The sequence below is a fragment of the Cottoperca gobio genome, chromosome 8 (assembly GCF_900634415.1).
Source record: "Cottoperca gobio chromosome 8, fCotGob3.1, whole genome shotgun sequence".
NCBI lineage: Eukaryota > Metazoa > Chordata > Actinopteri > Perciformes > Bovichtidae > Cottoperca > Cottoperca gobio.
This window is the reverse complement of record NC_041362.1, coordinates 9018797-9038347: the sequence shown is the minus strand read 5'-3', so window position 1 is coordinate 9038347 and position 19551 is coordinate 9018797. Positions and strand designations below refer to the sequence as shown.

The 19551-nt window shown below is 39.1% G+C and overlaps 1 protein-coding gene across 4 annotated transcripts; it reads right to left on the bottom strand.

Moving 5' to 3' along the window:
- Positions 1-2386: 2386 nt before the first annotated feature.
- LOC115012569 (somatostatin receptor type 2-like) lies at positions 2387-8549 on the bottom strand. Of its 4 annotated transcripts, none has more exons than XM_029438249.1 (3): positions 8340-8549; positions 7114-7298; positions 2387-5213 (listed from the first exon to the last, which is right to left on the bottom strand). In XM_029438249.1, exon 3 carries the CDS (start codon positions 5107-5109, stop codon positions 4063-4065), a length of 1047 nt encoding a protein of 348 aa, XP_029294109.1. In that variant the 5' UTR covers positions 5110-5213; positions 7114-7298; positions 8340-8549; the 3' UTR covers positions 2387-4062. The 4 variants fall into 4 exon arrangements, with proteins under 4 accessions (XP_029294109.1, XP_029294110.1, XP_029294112.1 ...); XM_029438250.1 differs by having other exon boundaries at positions 8250-8346; XM_029438252.1 differs by lacking the exon at positions 7114-7298.
- Between the last annotated feature and the right edge of the window lie 11002 nt (positions 8550-19551).

Sequence of the window (19551 nt, the reverse complement as noted above, 5' to 3'; positions counted from 1 at the left end):
TTTTACGACACCAGGTGTTTCGTTTTGTTTTCATTTTGTGCCGCACACTTTACACAAACTGTACCTTTAAATCAGTTTATATGTAACAAAGGTGTTTGGCTTCACAGCTTTAATGCAGCCTTCCTTTTTCATCTGAGCAATGTCTACATTCATAATTCATGTCCAGAGTCATGTCTCTATTATTATTATTATTATTATTATTATTATTATTATTATTATTATTATTATGCTAATTAATGTAACCATGGGACCAGCACTCTTGGTCACTGTTGCTATGGAAATAGAAGACATTAGAGCTGTGTCGAGTCTTTCGATGGGAAAAAGAAATAAGACTTTACAGACCAGGTAACAAATTCCGCAATACTGCAGAGAAAGAGATTGAATATGGAATTTGATTAGTCATGGCTGGGGGCTCACAACGTGTGTGCGCGCGCGTGCATGTGTGTGTGTGTGTGTGTGTGTGTGTGTGCGTCCACTTCTGTGTATCATCTAACACTGATACATGAAGAAGTAAACAACATGCTGAGATTGGTTTGTATGTGTTGAATATGTATATTTAAATATCAATATTTACACATATTTTGCCTCACATTTTTGCTAGCAACAGGCCGGCTCATACTTTAAGATCAATGCAACACACACACTCAGGATTCTTTGCACATTAATCATAATCTGTCACTGGCTTTGGTGTACATGAAGGGAACATGGGCATGTAGGGTAAAGGTTTAATAACTTCTATAGCTAGTAATCTGAACACAACAACAGACAGACAGTCACAGGATGGCAGGGTGAACTATGGGGCTTCACAGTGAAGAGGCGGGGCTTACATTACAGAGGCGGGGCTTCATAGTGGAGCGGCATAGTGACCTAATCCAAATATCACAATATTAAAGAAAAAATACTGTATATACGTTTTTTGTGTGTCTGTGAGTGAGTTTCCGTGAACTTGTTAAAGAAGAATTGTTCTTCCTCTATTGTTGTTTTCATTGTAATCTGGCTAATCATTTTTAGTCAATATATCGGTAATCATAATTGTGTATTTGTTTTACATCAGGACATACCATGTGAATGTCTTTTTTGAAGCAGGCTTCAGGTCGTACTTCCTCCTCAGAGACTCGTTGGCTCCCAGACTTCTGGTAGTAGTGTCCAATCAGAAGCCAGGAAACAGGTTCAACAGCGAGAGCCAATCAAAGCCAGGTAACAGCTTTAACATTATAACACTAATAATCAGAATTAGAATTATAATAACAATAACATTACTACTACTACTACTACTACTACTACTACTACTACTACTACTACTACTACTACTAATGATGATTATAATAATTAGAAAAATAACAATTATTATTATTATTATTATTATTATAATAATACTAATAATAATAACAATAATAGTTGTAATTATAATTGTAATACCAATACTGATTATAATATGTATAATTATGATAATAATAATAATATATTATTATTATTATTATTATTATTACAACAATAACACTACTAATAATAATAATCATCATAAAAATAACCACAACATTGTGACTTTTAATTACCCTTTCCTGAACCTGCCTTATGAATAGACTGTATATAAATGAATATCAAGCTGTCACATTAATCATTCCATATTTATTCTCTAAACTATTGCATTATTGTATCACTTGTGTTGTTGTTTATATTGTTTATTATATTATATATATATATATATATATATATATATATATATATATATATATATATATATATATATATATATACATCTGTCCATAGCTGTCAAATGTTTATGTTTACCTTTGTTCAGCTTTGTAAATGGAACAGTTTTTATTACAGGTAATTATCATTTATGTATAATAACTAACAATGTTGATAATCCATGAATCTTTTTCTGCTTGTTTTTTTATCACAGGAAACATTTGAAGGCATCACCTGTTTTCTCATATTTTACAAAACGCTTAAATTAAATTATTAGGTAACAACAGACCCGCTAATACAACAGGTTAAATCACTTTTAACGCACTGTTTTTCAATGTATTTCATCTTTTTTTTACTTTGAATAAAGGTTTTATACCAAGCCTTATTGATCATGTACATGTTATTTACCGCCAACAATGATAACTTATGATGCTACATGGACTATTACAGTGAGGTGAGTACGGGTACTCATAATGTGTCATAAGCCTTTATAACCAGTCAAGCAAGTATAATTCATTATAAGTCCCATCTATAATGTTTTAAGAGTGCAGTCATGACGCATTATGAATGCATTGTAATCTTCATACAAAGTGTTAGAAAGTTTAAATAAAGATGCACTGAGCTTAATGATCACAGAAAAACCCCCACATTAACCTGAAGACATGACACACTTTATGAATCATCAACACACATCTGAATGCAACACACACAGACTTTATTTCACGATAAAATGTTCCACTGGAGCAGCACAGTGATCATGATGATAAAGGAACACCAGCGCCTCTTGAGGATAAGTGTTCTAGCCCTTAACAAATTCACGTCACTCAGACACAGAAAAACACACTTGAAATATGGCCTCCCAAAATGCCACTGATTGTAAGAGGAGGATGAGTCAGTGTCATTATAAGAAGTCTTTATAAGTAGCTTGCAATGGGAGACAGCATGGGACAAGCTAAGCCCCTCACATTTGAAAAGTTTAAGTTTAACAAAGGAGTTACTAAAAGCATACAGACAGCTACCAAACAGATTGTTCTGTAATACAACACAGTGAAACAACAATATACTGAATATGTGTTTGAAATTAAATATGTGTAAATCCACCTTAAATCCCAGTTCACGACTTTCTTTCAGGATAGTGTCCCATCCGCTTCTTGGGAGTTAAATAATCTGAGCAGGTATTATGCTCTAAAATGAAAAACACGAAGCCACAACCCAGTATTCATATTGAATCATTTAGAACCATGCAGTCTGCCATTTTGGTCAAAAGCAGTTACTGCAACAACTGCAAACAATAACAGCAACATTATTCCATGATATACATAAATAATGGTAAATAAACCATGAGAAAGAACAGTTCCCAACATACATTCAGTCGAGTGGAATCAGGCATACAGTGGCATTACGTCATCTAATACTATACAACATTATGGTAGAGTTTTTATACATCTTAGCAGCACTTTGGTTGGAGGCTTGGCTCGGTATATCGAGCCAGTACCATTAATGAAATATAAATTATGCATGTAGCTATATTGAAGCAACGGGTGACACGAGACAAACATATTTTCCCGCTGATTGAACACTGTTCACATTTAGATTTGATATATTTCTTCACAAGTAAAATTGGTCACAAATTGAATCAGACTGTACTACAAAACACATCAAGGGCACTGACATTAATTCTGTTCCGTGTCTGGAAAAAAGTTGTTACTTATTCACAAGTCAGATTTAGAGTTTGAAACTACATGACACTAAATATAAAATCCTTTGACTTTTCTCACAGTTGCTTTGATGTTTTCTGTACAGTTATTTGCATTCAAACGAGACAGGAACACAAACAGAGGAATGATAAGGTTGCCAGCTTTAACAACAGGATGTTGTTTTACAGCACATGATCACGCTGTTATGTTTTTATTTTTTACACAATACAGGACTGTGGAAACTTGGCACAGGCCCTCTGCTGTAAACTATGTATTTAATCCTGGTTCTCCAGTAAATCTTCATGTCACCCAGAGGACCATTTGCGAGTGGGCGTTAGTGTACGTTCTACTTTACCTCAGAGTCAATACACGGAACAAAACGGCTAACAGATTTCATTTTCATTTACAGAATAGAGCAAACAGTTGTATGAACTCCCGATTATGTATGGATGGATTTGTTTACAGCCAGGTGAAAGCTAACAATGTGTCAAAGGCAGATAGAGGAACGGTGCAGTTTGACATTCTGTTGTTGCTTTGTCCTCCTTAACAAGGGACATGTTCCTCTGTGAACCCCTTCTTTAATAATGTCCTCTTCCTCTTTGATGTGACCTTAGAGATTCCAGATATGTATGACTCCGTATGAGAGAGTGTATGCGAGTTCATCACCTTCCTCTCAGATGCTTGTCTGCAGGTCCCCATTCAGCAGAGTACTTTGGGTCTCTGTCGGGTCATTTATCATGCGAGACTTATCCTGCCGGCTATCGCTGCGATCAGCCTCGTCCAGCCCACCCACCTTCTTGAGACACAGAACATTCTGGAAACTCTTCTTGAAATTCTCCGACAGGAAGGCGTAGAGGATGGGGTTGGCGCAGCTGTTGGCGTATCCCAGAACCACCACAAAAGCAAAGGTGCTCCTCAGGACGGGAGTGGTGCTGATGGTCCCCGTCACTGAGGTGACGTTGAAAACGTAGAAAGGCAGCCAGCAGAAGACGAACACCGCCACCACGATGGACACCATCCGGGTCACCTTCCGCTCTGAGCGCTTCCTCTTGGAGGAGCCCACACGGATGCCTGAGGACTTCACCTTAAAGATGATGAACAAGTAGCAAAGGCAGATGACCATGAGGGGCAGGAAGAAGCCCAGGATGAAGGTGTAGAACATGAACGCTGTGTAGTAAGCCTCTTGAGGCTCGGGCCACACGATGGTGCAGAAGCAGCCGTCGTGCTTTGTGATGACGCCGCTGTAGATAACGATGGGCAGGTTCACCATCAGGGACACCCCCCACACTGTTAAGTTAATAGTCTTGGCCATGTGTGGCTTGCGCCACTTTGTGGACTTAATGGGATGCACCACAGCCAGGTAGCGGTCGATGCTCATGACCATCAGGCAGAAGATGGATGTGAACTGGTTCAGGGAGTCGACCGTCATCACCACCCTGCAGAGCACAGGGCCGAACGGCCAGTGGACCAGCGCCAGCTGGATGGCGATGAACGGCAGGCCCAGCATGAAGAGCACGTCAGCCACTGCCAGGTTGAGGATGTAGATGTTAGTAACTGTCTTCATCTTGGCGTAGCGCAGGATGACATAGATGACGAGGGCGTTTCCGCAGAGCCCCACAGTGCAAACCAGAAAGTACATGCAGGTGATGACCACCGTGCTGGTTTTGTTGAAGCTGTGGTCTGTGTAGTTCCCATGGAAGTCGGAGTCATTGCTCTGCATGAAGCTGTCAGTACATGAGGTGCTCCGTCAGGTTCGGAGGGGACGAGGGGAAGATCCAGGAGTCCATGATGTCTCACTGTCTCACATGGATTATGGCATCTCACCTGCACACATAAAGACTTGTGTCAGTAACAGTGTAAAATACTTCAAAATGACCTTTATCATAAATCATTTTTACAATCCTGACAGTTATGGTCAAATTGACAGAGAATAAAATAATCATTCCACTTGGTACGGATGTTGATATTGATTTTATGCTTTCCAGGAGAAGAACAATGAGATCCATCTTCATCAGATATTGAAGGTGATCTCTCTTCCTTTCTTCTTGCTGACAGATGTTAGTTTTTTTTAACCAATATAACAAGTGCATATCACTATGAGTGATCTCTGTGACGTCATACATCCATGTTATCAGTCAGAACAAAAGCAGTTAAATGTTACAGCATGTTTACTTGTGTCCTTTTAAAACATAAAATGTACGTTTTCTAATCACCCTTATGGCCATCGGCACCTAAAGGGATTTTATAGATTTTGTATCTGAGTCTTCTCTCTTGAGAACAGACCTGATTGATAGCATGTGTAAAGCTGAGCACCTGTTTGGCAGTGCTTTCTACCTGAGGCCAGACATAGCCAGCACTGCTATCTAGAGAAATCACTCTGCACACTACACAGTCATTAGCTCTCCCTGGGGAAATGCTTGCCCTTCACATGTTGCTATAACCAGCAGCGACGAGTTACACTGACTTCTTTGCTGACACATTTCTTTTCATTTATTAGGGGGTGGGCATGGATGTAAATTAATCCCAGCCTAAGTAATTGAATGAGGGGAATTACAATACTGCCAATATTTGTGTCGCAGTCAGATTGAAGTGCTTGTCACTGCCAATGCACAGGAGGCAAACATGGTCTGACAACTTAGTATGGTGCCAATAACATAAGAGGTTTTATGATGCCAATTTGTCATTTTCACCATGGTAGCAGAATAGGGTGGACACGGCTGTGATTCTCGTTTTTTTTTCTTCCGAATAGGCGATTCAATTTCAGCAGAGAGGATGTTTGAGCTCAGTGAAATCATAGCGTGTTGGTGTCTATAAATGTGCGTTTTCCAAGTCAGGTTGATGGACGGAATATTGTATAATGTAACATTTGGAATCTCATTAGGAGTAACATATTTAGTTTGTGTTGTTGACCATCGAAATAAAACAAAAAGCCCTCTTGCAGCACTTAGTAGCTCTGTTGCTGAGGTGAACAATAAATGGAATCTATTGCAAGTCGCTGATCACTGTTGGTATGAGTAATATGTTGTCCCTCTTATGAAATATGATGTTGTGACCTGTTAAATTGCTGTATTTTATGCATTTTTCAATGTATGCAACTGGTAATCTTTCTATAATAACCAGCAAAGCCAGACAAAACAGAACAATGTGATTTGCAATCAGAACAACTGTTGAAGTAGTATTTTAATTAAGTGGCTTCTTTAAGCTTTTAGTTTTTTCATCTCATGTTTTTCTTCTTTACTGCTCAATGCCATAAATCCTGCTGTAACTTTTGTTTTAAGTGGCTAAAAAGTAGAAGATTATAAAATGGATATTCAGCTGGATATATGATTACAAGCTCATAGACAATTATGCAAATCCATCTTATGGGAAATAAAGTGAGAATGAGGTCAAGTCAGGAATTTGATTTACAATATTAGCAAACTCTAGACAAAACCGAGCTGAGGGTTTTGTGGCATGATATCGCGTTTGATTCAATAAACATGCCAGAACATCAACATGTTTACCAGGTAACAGTACAGTTGCATGCTATAAAACAACACCACTAAATATTGGAGTGAGTGGTTAAAATTACAAACATGCTCAATTTGGCAAATTTCTTTAACTTCATTTGAACGGATTGAAATAATCACATTAATCTGGTTAGGTAGGCTTCTATTATCGCCCATACTGATCCGTGACAATTCACCAATCACTGTACTGTGGATCAACAAAAGTATCGTCTTACCTGCAACTAGATTCAATCTCACTATCTACAAAATGCCCCACTTCTGTACGGATGAAAGTATTTCAGTGTTTACTGCAGATGCATCTTCTTCTTCTCCAAATATTCCTCAAGTTTGTCTCACTGGCATCGAAGTGGGAAACCTTTCTGCTTTGTGATTCTTCCTTTTAATAATTCCACAAGGTAGCCTGCATCAAATTCGAGGGGGAAAAAAAAGAAACAAAAGGGTCGGATAAGTAAATAAAATCCAAACGTGCTGTGCACAAAGCTCCGATGCGCTCGGGGTGTGACGCGCGCAGTGACTGCCTCCAGCTGGAGAGCGCGGATATGTTAAAGGACGCGCAAAAGAAGCACCGAGGAGGTGTTGAAGACACTCACCTCTGAAGGAAAGAAAACCTTGTCTTCTGTGATACATATATCAAGTCCTGTTTACAGGTGGAGCTAAGTGAAACAGAGAACACATTTGAATGGCACCTTGATCATATTGATTGATGCACGGAGAGAAAGCCGCACAGCGCTTGTTGAGCACATTGATGCGGGGGAAATTATGTGCGCACAAAAACGTAAAAATATGTCAATTTAATTTGACATTAACAATATGAACCCAGACTAGTCATTCCAACGCTCATTATTACTTTTCTTTTGAATAATCTAGCCAAAATGCTGCTTATGTGTTTTTGCAAAATTCTTACTGGCTTGTTTCTTACAAGGGGATCATGGGTAATAGTTGAATAAAATTGCCAATAAATGCTCTCAAGAATAATTTTTCCTTCGACCATGTCGACTTTCAAAATTAATCAAACTTTAAAATGATCCAATGAACTAATTAGTCAAACATAGTAAAGTAACACCGTTTTTCACGCATGTCTCCGGTCCATCCATCAAAGGTAAAGAGAACAATCCAATATTGACACTGCAGTGTTCCCACAGTTTTGAGCCTTCTGAACCTGGCACCCTTTGAATAAATTACAAAGTTAAGGTATCCTCCGGACCCAGAACTGGTGCACCACCTACTCCACTGGTGGCCAGAAGCTGTATTGCAAGTCCACGCTTCAAAATCTAACTTTCAGTTAGCTTCCAGCCATCAGAGGCAGTACTCAGCGCAAAGATACAAAGCAGCACTTAAAGCAAATACGCACCGTGATGATCCCCCACTCTTCATCGGATCAAGTTTTAAAATCATATTGTCTCATCACTAAGATGATAGTATAATGTGTGTGGATGCATACCTCGACTTCGTGGTCTCTCTGCGTTGTGGTCGTTGCAGTCATAGCTGCAACCAGGCCTTGGCATTTCCCCCCTAATTTTTTTCTCCAAACAATTGATTATGATGGCGAGTAACCCAAATCCTGTTTCCAAAACATCACTTTAGCATGCTGTGGGTGATGATAAAGATGCCATGTCCATGTTTTTCAACACTTCGATAGACGACCCCTCGTACTGTGCTGCTGGTATGAGTGTAATCAAATCTGCTGTACAGGTAAGTTCGATTTCACCATCCTTCAAACTGGTGTATTGTTGTTATTAATGCAATCTTGGTTAAACAGTTTGGACTCTAAGGAGAACAGTTTGTGGTAGCATGTTGTTTCTCTTTATAGGGAGGGACTTGTATTGTAATTGTATTACATGTGGAGGTTGAATGAACAGAACAAACTGCTAAACGTTTTGCTTCTGTCAGCTTAAGCCCTTGGTAACAAGCTGTCAACTAAGTGTTATTATTGTGGCGATCTGTAAGTGCTGAAGAAACACCAAGTAACACAACTGCAAGCAAAAGACTTCCAGGAAAATATTTTGAGTGTTTGGTCAAAATGGCACAAGATTGGGGTGCTGTTCAAGATTATAAAGCTGTATACTGTAGAGGTGGATGTGTTTCCACAACAGCTGTGAGCAGTGACGCTGAGCCCACAGTTAGAGGCCTAAACCCATGTAGGCCTACACAGATTCACAACGTTTAGACGACATCTGCTATGTGTGTCTCCATATTATGACAGTATTACCATCATGCAGTTACTGCCTTGACTCTATGCCTAAAGGAGGTGTGGAAAAAAGAAAAAACTGTTCTTTGTATGTTGCACTTACATTGGTTTGGTTTATTAGTAGCTAATGGTTGAATTTATATTCTATTGTTTCTGTACGTTGCACTTTTGTTTGGCTTATTTGAAGCTATTGTTCTGCACTTACATTGTTGTATCCTCGTGATTGTTTGCACTTATTGTAAGTCGCTTTGGACAAAAGTGTCAGCTAAATGAACTGTAATAATAAGTAATATTTATAAAAAGCGGTTCATGGAATTTCAGGTACTTGAGTGCTATATTGTTCATATATTCTGGTGACTTCTCTTTGTCTTCCACTTGAGCCCACTAAACCCTGAGTGATTCCACCTTATTCTTTGGCCAAAAAGTAATTTAATGAGACCTGGAAAATGAGCACATCTTAACTGTCGGAGAGAGACGATAGTTTCTCTCACTCTCTGTGTGGAGGTTTTACGTTGACATGAACCATGCATAATGCAGGAGAAAAGGTCACAGGGGAAATTAAACAGATTAAGGTGAGAAAGTAGTAATCTATTAGTGCGAGTAGTTGTCATCTTGCCTCATGGAACAATCAATGACCCAATAGCTTGCTTTTAACTAGAACTGTATTTTCATTTAACGGATGTTAGGGCAGTTGAAGAATAAAGAAAGTCTTATAAAGGACCCTTGAGATACAAGCATTGTTTATCATGCTTAAATGTTTGTTCTCCCAGACTAAAGCAAGCATGCCGATACATATCAGCATTGAATAATGTCTGCAGGGAAATCCTGATGTCTTCCCTGGGCTGTTTAGTTCTGTGCTTCTTTAACTGATCGTGGTGAAGTAATGCAGGAGAGAGCTTGAAACTCAGTTTGGTATATTTGATTTCTAATCCTTGAGGCACGACCGAGCACCTCTCCGGCTCAGGCTCTGAATTTGAAAGCATTGATTATACATCCGGTCAAGCTAAATTGACAAACAATTAGCAGCCCGAGGCAGCTGCAAAAATATTAATTGGATACCACCGATGCTTTTGGCATTTTTGTAATGATTCTGCTATGAGAGAAACACATTAACCAGGTATTCTGAAAGATATTGCTGCAATATGTTTGCACAGAACAAAGGTTAGTTTGCTAGTGGCTTCCAGCAGACTCCTTTTCAGATTCATTAAGAGAGAGGAATAAGGTTTTTGATTTGTTGGATCAAAGCCATATCTCTGTCTCTGTGGTAGGTGTTGTACATTTCAGAATGTCTGTGTCATGCTGCTATACATAGTTGTCCTTGTTTTCCTACATGTTTATGTCTTTCTCACATAGAAACTGTTAGTCAGTGCTCCTTCCATCCGCTACATGTGATAATGCTGTCAAGTGAGTCACTTCGTATATTATTTCTGTGGAATTTATTGCAATGACACTTTCCCCTCTGGGGCTAAAAGGTCATCAAAAAGCGAATCAACTACACCATCATTGTATTTGGTGTAACGACGATAAGCTGTTGACATGGTGACCCTTCACAGTTTGAAAGCCAAAAGTCGTCATGGACCGAATGTTTGACCCGAAATATGTCTGAGGCGTATTTGGTTTAATTTGTCAGCCGATCAGAAGCAAGCTCCTACTGTGGCCATAGTATAAAAACAACAACAACAACCAACAATTGTGCTACTCTTTCATTGTGACTCATCAGAAAAGCAGTGTCAGTAATAAGCCAACGTGTACAGTCTGCTCGGCGTACTTTTCGCACGTTGCTCTCTATTTATCATGAGGCTGGCTGCTGTGATGAAGCCTGCTGAGGCTAACACTAGCTCGTGGGAGACACTGTTGCGTGTGTGTCTGGAGGATGCTGATCTGTCCGCTGTTGATATTTTTCCAGAAACTCTGATGAGAAAGCAACAATGTCCCCCTCATATAAAACCCCCTTTTCATTGGGTCACGTAATGATAGTTAAGCCATCTCAATGACAACTGAGTAAACCTCATTATGCAGCTGAAAGCGTTTCTGCCAACATTGTGCTTGATATATACTGTAGGTCTCTTTGGAACGCTGTTAGTTGCCAATAACGGCCTTCAAATTTAAAGAAACGTATACGTAGATGTAGTGTATGTCCCCCTGTGGTTTAAAGCTGGTACAAACTGAAATTTGCTATTTATTTTGTCTTTGTATTTTTGTGGCTGTTATTTTCACACCCCTGTAGATGTGATGTGATGTGATGTGATGTGTTGGGAACATGAGCAGGGGTAATCCTGCAGGAAATGGACACTTAACATTATTTTGATGATGAGAAATCATTTCAGATTTACTGCAAACCAGGGGGTCTTAATAGAGACTTTAAATACTAATTAATTCCAACAATAGACAAATCTGCATGTCAAATCCAAAAAGAATTACACATTAATCTGTACGGTCGTACTGTTTGGTCTAAAATTGGATTATGAATGAGTTTGTGATTGAATTTGTGGGTAATGTTGAGATGAAGTTGATATAGATTGTGTTGAAGGAAGTCCAAATGTACACCTGTTTGTATTCTGTGTAGTGAAAATCACACATTGGCAGTTTGGTGAGTTTTGAACACGTTTTGTAATTGAGCAATACAAATCGTGAAGAGAGTTGCATTTTGCAGCACGTCATCCACACAGCCGCTGTTGTGGCGCTCATCTGTATTTGTAAATTAGCTGACAGCTGGTCAGTTCCTGGAGTGTTTGTAAGCGTTCCCTCAGAGCCTCTGAGGCTTGTTGCAAACTAACTAGCATGCAGAGCAGCCGCTGCTCAACTTTTTAAAATGTATTTTTTTTACAAGCCCCCACCACCTGCTCCTTTCAAAGGCTGTTAATTGTAATTGATTGTGTTTACTGCAGATCGTGTCACAAGACTCCTTAAGACTCTCGGGTTCAAACCAAATCTCTTTAATTCCCTTTTTTGTAACAATCGAAGTCAGTAAATCTATTTCATCACCTTCACTTTCAAAGCTTTAAATATCAAACAGAAAACATGTACCTGTGAGTAGGAATGACAATGAATGCTTATTGACTGTTTGGTGCCTTGTGGACTCAGAATTTCTATATTGGGTGCCACTTTGTCTTTTTGAGTTTAATTTCTAGCTATGTTAATTTAATGTTCCTTTTCATTATGCATACAATTTTTTTTTTTTTTTTTTTACCAGTGGAACATACTAATTAAAATGTAAATGAAGCCTTTGATAACTGAACACTATTTTCAGACTATTTTCAAATGTGTGAGCTTGGCAGCCAGCTCGCAACGCTTAGATGTACGTGGGTATGCATCTTAAATAAGTCTTTATTGCAGCATGTCTTCAGGGTTAGTGACAGTATGGAGTACTGCATGCTAGCTCATCAACATGTTTTCCCTCCAAGTCCTAAACACTTTATTTTTATTTTTTTTCTTGGTATGGATGTAAAAGGCCTTGAAATTGTTTCCTGTCAGAGTTTTAGGATTTTGTTTTACTCACAGCTGTCAGGACAGACAGACGAGGACCCAGGAGCGCAATTTCGAGATCAAGGTTTTATTGAAAACACACACATACACACAACAGGGCCGAATGAGGCACGGCAGTAGTACAGTTCAGGGATATTCTAAACTCGTAGTCGTAAGGCGGAAGGCAAGTCGGGTTTACCGGGGCTGGAGATCAGAGTAGTAGTAATAGATCACAGATCAGGAGTCAGAGTTGAAAGCAGACAGGTAGGTAGGCAGGCAGGATTTCCGATGTAGGCTTGCAGATGATCTGACAAGTGTGGACTGAAAAATAGGGCTTTCTGTACAGGGCATGATGAAGTAAATGTAGTAAATGCAGTGCAGCTGGTAAGTTAATGAGGGTGGAGCAGAGACAGGTGGAGGTAATTGAAAACAATTAGTGGTGTTACCAGGCAGGGAGAGGGCTCATGACAACAGCAGTGTCTTTGTCTGACTCACATTCCCTTTCAAGGATTACTAGCTGGTTGTAGCTAAGACTTCTTAGGTGACGTGGATTATTAGTTAAGTTATTATTTTTTCTGTTTGGGCTATAATTAACTTGTAATTTGTGCCTTGATGTTTCTGTTGGTCTGTTTTGTCACTTTTAAGACACCAATAATGAAAAACTGACCGCATGTGGTGATAAATCTATATCTATATCTATATCTCCCCACTTGCGGTCAGTTTTTCATTATTGGTGATCTTTTTTTTCCCTCAAGAGAACACACTTTTCAGCTTTTGCAATAGCATGTGAGTGTAGAAACTCAGTAGTAGAGCTCCTGGTCATTGTGTACGGCTTTCTAATCTCATGAAAGCAGAATTGGTTTTCACTCTTCTTTTCAGGTCCAGGCGATGATAGATAATGTAGCTCATGAAGGAAGGCAGGCGTCAGCTCAGATTTCTCAAGTGGGGTCTGCCTGAATGAGCCGTCGGTGGCACCGTCCACCTCGCTTGGCCGTCTGTGATTCACCACGTCACCAGAGTGTCTGCCCCCCCTCTGGAGTTATTAATCTTAGAATCAACACCCATTACACATAAACTAAGCCTCTTCTTTCATACGGTAGCTCTGATTTTATTTCACTTGTCATTTTAGATCTCCAGCTCCACTGAGTCCAATCATCACATTATGTGGTGAGCAGAGCTTCCGTGAAAGATCGCAAAATTGCAGCTTAGCTACACCTTCATACCTACACTTACCGTTCTTCCCAGACTATTATATGCCATTTCTTTCAGTGTTGGAAAGATACTTACACTCTGTCACTGTGTGGCAGCAGGAACTCCTTTTGGACTGACACAAATTGTCTCCCAATTTTCAAAACATTTCCCCCCCTGATACCTGCTGCGCTCCAGTTCAGGTATGTGATGAGTTTATCTCTCAAAAATGTTGTGCCACCATAAAAAAAAAAAAAAGCCTGTGGCTGATAATGAAGACGTATGATTGTGAGTACAATTCATCCAGAAATTGCCTTGGGATCGTAGGAAAAGGAATGGAGTCAATAACACAATATTAACTACTGCAGTTCTCTTCCTGCTTATTTGCTGGATTAAAACTTGGTTAATAAGAGCTACATATTCTTAAAGCAACACATTGATGATAAAACTATTAGCTGCTTTTACACTTCCTGAATCTGGAGACCACCATCGTTGTTTTTTTGTACATCTCTTCATTATTGTGCTTCTTGGCCTTTTTTGTTTATTTTATTTTCACTCTTAACACATTTGAAAACTCTTCACTCGGTACCATGAGACTGTAACTTCATGTAATGTGTTGTCCTCCTTCACTTCCAAAAGACTATGCTGTCATAGATCTGATCGTCAATACTAATCACGACTCCATGCCAAAACACAGAAAATAAATAAATAGAAATCCATAGATTAATCACTTATGACAATAACCGTTGCGGCCTGAACGTGTAATTGCTGATGACATGATATTTACCTACCATGTGGAAGTTTACAGTATAATGAATCTAACTAAAGGTAAAATAGTAAATCAACTGACAATGATCAGAGATATTTGTAAAGATACACTTTTTCACTTCACTTGATTTGGTCAATTATTTGTGTGTGTGTGTGTGTTAGGCTGTAGTACACTTATTATATTCACATTCAGACTGGGGCGGGGAGGGGGGTCAGATCTGGCTGCGGCCCATTTGCCGAGGAAATGTGTAAACAGAATTCAAAACCATCTGCACAACACAGAGCTCATCTACCAGCTACAACTGCAACACCTGCCACCGTTCAGATTGCTTGTAAAAGTAAATTAGAACTTAAAGTGACTTTACAGTGAATTTTACAACATGACTCTTAACATGCTCGAAGAAGATGTGTTAGCATTACAACAAGCTATTTGCCAATGGGCTTAAATAAATACAATCCTCACAATGTTATCTCCACTTAACATATGTACACATGTTTGTATGCCACAGGATATCTGTCGGCTTTGTTTTTTTTTATTGTATTTAAAAGGTCAAAGCATATCTTATGGGAACTAATTGGGCTTTATCTGCCAACAGCAGTGTGGCATATTTATTAAAATATTTTAGTTGTATGCAACTACAATCTTCCAAGCTTCGTGTAGTTGCCTCTTTATGCACACAAATGAAAGCGATGAACAGATTCTTCTAGAAAATAATACAGAAACTGTGTGTGTGTGTGTGTGTGTGTGTGTGTGTGTGTGTGTGTGTGTGTGTGTGTGTGTGTGTGTGTGTGTGTGTGTGTGTGTGTGTGTGTGTGTGTGTGTGTGTGTGTGTGGAGGCTTATGTTTGCAGGGTTCGTGAAACGTAATTCTTGCACATGTAAGAGGCTTTAAATTGACTTTGCTCAGTCTGATATTTTGCTGGTATTTATCCCTCAGCTCCGTCCTATACTGTCTGTATCTTGCACAACAACAGCAGCCATTGCAAGCCCTTGCGTGTGCTTTTTTTTATTTTATTGCTTCTTGATGTGGTTCTTTTGATGTCTGAAGACTGTGTTTTAGGAACAGTTCAAATAACATGAGCTGGTAACACGTCATCTATAAATGATGTCAAGAGTGTCAGAAACACTTGAGATGATCAAATTCAACTTCAATTTCATCTTTCTGTCTTCACCTCTCTTCTGTCGGTGATAAATCAATACAGAGCCTTCTCCGTTTGTTATGCAACCTGCCTACTGACACTTACATCATGAAAAACTGGCTTCACCGTGTTTCAGTGAACTGTCCCCGAGTCTAAAATGGCTATAATATATATATATATATATATATATATATATATATATATATACACAAACATACGTACACACACACACACACACACACACACACATACATACATATGCATACACACATACATACATATGCATACACACATACATACATACATGCATATACATACATACATACATACATACATACATACATACATACATACATACATACATACATACATACATACATACATACATACATACAACATCAGCATTCTGGCTTTTAAAGTGGAGCCAGCTGGGACAGCAGTTTGGCAGCAGAAAGGGATGCAAGAGATGATCTGTAATCTGCAGTTTTGTTCATAGCTGCATAACCTGTTTATATTACTGTTTTACATGACAAGATTTGGTAAAACCGGATCGGTAACCTTTAAACACAGAATACAAGATCAGTGATCTAAGTAAACACATTTTCTTCTACTTCTGAAAGTGTCTTTATTTTCCAATAAAATAAATAAATGTTCTTTTGAAGCCTTTTATGTGCTTTCTAGGGTTTGAACTCACTGATTCATTATGATATATAAAAGTACAATGCAAAACCTAATTGGAAGTTATCAGGATGCAGTTATACCATTAGATATAGATAAATAGACACTTTATTAATCCTGAGGGAAATTTTAGATCAGGGTTTCAAAGCCTCGTCTGTATGTTTTTATTATAGTCTGTTAACTAGAAAATGGTCTGTTGAATTTGGTTGTTGTTGCATAAGGCGGCATAGTCGAGGACATTACAGATGTTACAGATGCAAAGAACTTGTGCTTCATATACACATTCACAGCACAGGAGCAACAGTTGGTTAGCATAACAAAAGGGTCATTTGCATATCCAGTATATTAAGCTAGATGAAAAACAGCCGGCTGTAAGTGGGGGTCTTCCCACTTGTGTGTCTGGTGGATCAGTTGTTTTCACCTCCTGCCTTATTCATGCTTACAATGTGCACCCCATTAGCACGGTGGGGATTATCTCCGGTGCTATGGATGTCCATATTTATCCTGCTTGAATGCCACTGCCTTGAGTCTGTCAACACATACGTACACACACACACGCACACACACACACACATATGCAAAACCTCAGATTATAACATGAATATTGTGTATTTATGCGACCAAAACATCAAACTTGCTTGTGCTTTTGTATACACAGGTTTTGTTGGCCTCTTTTAAGCAAGACTCCCTTTTTATATAATAGAGGTCACCTTTTCCTATATGACCCCCTTTGAGACAAACAATCCTCATTGAAACTGGTCCAGCTGGAGGCACGTGTTTAACTGTGTTTAATACATATATTTGTACGGCAACAGCTTTACTAATGCAATACAATATGACTTGGATGTGAATATACAGTATATGTTGTCTGACTATGATATTTTGATGTTTCTTTGAGAATCCTGCTCTGTTTTGTTTGCTATTAAGGAACTAATTGTAAAAACTCAGTAGCTACTTGCCATAATTATCAACTAATGAGGGAACACTTTGTAATTGATGTACCACTTTTCTTTAGAGGGCGAAAAACAATTTTTTAATAGTGTCTCCAGTCTATTTAGTAGTAACTCACACACACACTGTCACTTTCACTTATTGCTCTAAAGTTTTTCCCCTTTTTCTTTCAGATGTTTTCAACATCACTGCGTTTCTTTTTTTGGGATTTTTCTGTGTGCAGCAGCCAAATTGGTGTATTTTTTAATAACCTGTGTGCTGTGTACCTACACATTGGCTGTCAACTGGCCTCTCAACAGTGCAGAGGTGTCTTTATTTATACTTCACACGGAAGTGAACCTATTGCCTTGTGCATACTGCGCCACTGGAGTGTGATTTCATGCATGTTTTATTAGCTGCAGCTAAATCAACAAGTCACACAAAAGACTTATTGCATTTATTTACATGGTATTTGTTGGTTGTCTGTGTTCCCTTTAGAAGAGGAAGTAGTAATGTATTCATTTACATAATGCCCAGTGAGTAACAGTTTATAATTTCGGCTTTGAAAGCTGCATCTATGAGGCCTGCGTAATGTTTGCTCAGCAACACAGATCACAAGGCCGGGGACAGATGGCTGTGTAAGGAGAGACAGCAATGCGATGAGAGAGAGAGCGAGAGAGAGAGAGATGGAAAGACTTGTAAATAGTACGGTAGTGAAATATTAAACCGAATACATTACAAACATTGAGCTGTCAGCCTTTGTAGCTAATCATGTAGCTTTCACAGGAATTATGACTCATTAAAATACAAAAAAGTGCATTGCAATCATCTCCGCAGTGTTGTATTAATGTGAGCAAACGGTGACAAATCAACACAGAACACTGAGATATACACGGTGGAGTGCTTTCTGGCTTACAATGTCTATAAACAATCGTTGAGAGAATAGTCTGCCCACTCTTTTTCTCACACCAAATGTTACCCGATCACTGTCACACTGCGCTGTGGAGAGCGAGAATCCACAGCTCGCTGCTTAGGTTAACATAACTCTCTGTGACAGTGCTCTGACACTTGATACCTGCCTTTGTTGAGGTGAACTGATGTGGACGGATGGGCCTTAAGGAGAGTAGATTCAGAGAAGAAAACAACCGACGTGACTCTGTTACATTCATTCGGTGCGTCACGGTGCAGAACACCTTTTGTGTCTCCCGAGTAAACAGTGTCCATTAGTGTGAGTCCGTGACGTGATTACACACGGTGTGGATATTAAGCTGGAGGAGATTGATCATTACATACTCTGTTTTTAAAGCAGGGTGTCACAGTAATGCAGGTTAGTAAAAACATAATACTCTGGAATTCTTGCCAAATATTCAGAATAACGGAATTTTACTTTCATGCTGTAATCAAGGTTGGAAACTATTTATCTTTTATACGCCAAGAAAATCCAAACAAGCCACAATACAAGCTTGATAATGTCCTGCATTCCAACCTGTGTCTTCTGGATTACAGTCGGTCACTTTAACATGGACCCGTGTCATCTCCATCCACCGTGGTTAAACTTTTGTATGATTGCTCCACTTGTAATTGGATTGCATACAACCTGAACAACAACAAGGAGCTCAGATGGGTTGTTATTGGATTCCACCATAATGAGTAGATGGGGGGGGGGGGGGGGGATTTATATTTTACAATCCTAATATCATTTCTGAGTTGTTTTTGCATGCAACTATTTAGAGCATTTCAATTTGCATTTAATCATTTTGAAAGTCAAACAGCAGTTTATTGCTTCTTCAACTGGTCCCCATGCAAATGTTCTACAAATATACAATTTTAAAGAGGGTTCATGTGACTAGTATGACTGGAATGTAAAACAGGAACATTTTTACTGTGTCCGTGTGGACCTGAAATCATTTCGGATAACTACTGTGCCGTGACATAGCTAATCTCAGCAGGTGTCAAGAGTCATTTAGGACTCGGTGTACTGATTGCACATGCACGTCTTAACCCAGCCTGGCCATTTTTCCAAGCATCCCGACTCTCAGCAACGTAACGGAGCACATATGATGATGATGCATGGATGGAAGTCTGAAGCCACTGAGCAGAGGGGGGGAATCGTATTTAAATTAGACGTATAAAGCTGTGACATGGAAATGAGCGACCGCGGCCATCATGAAGGCATATGCCTGTGTAAAACAAAAACTAAACTGACTCAAATCACTGGGATTTATATCTTAACAGCCAAACATGAGAGTGCAAGCTGCGTGCAGGATAGATAAATCTGCTGAAGAGAAAACATACAT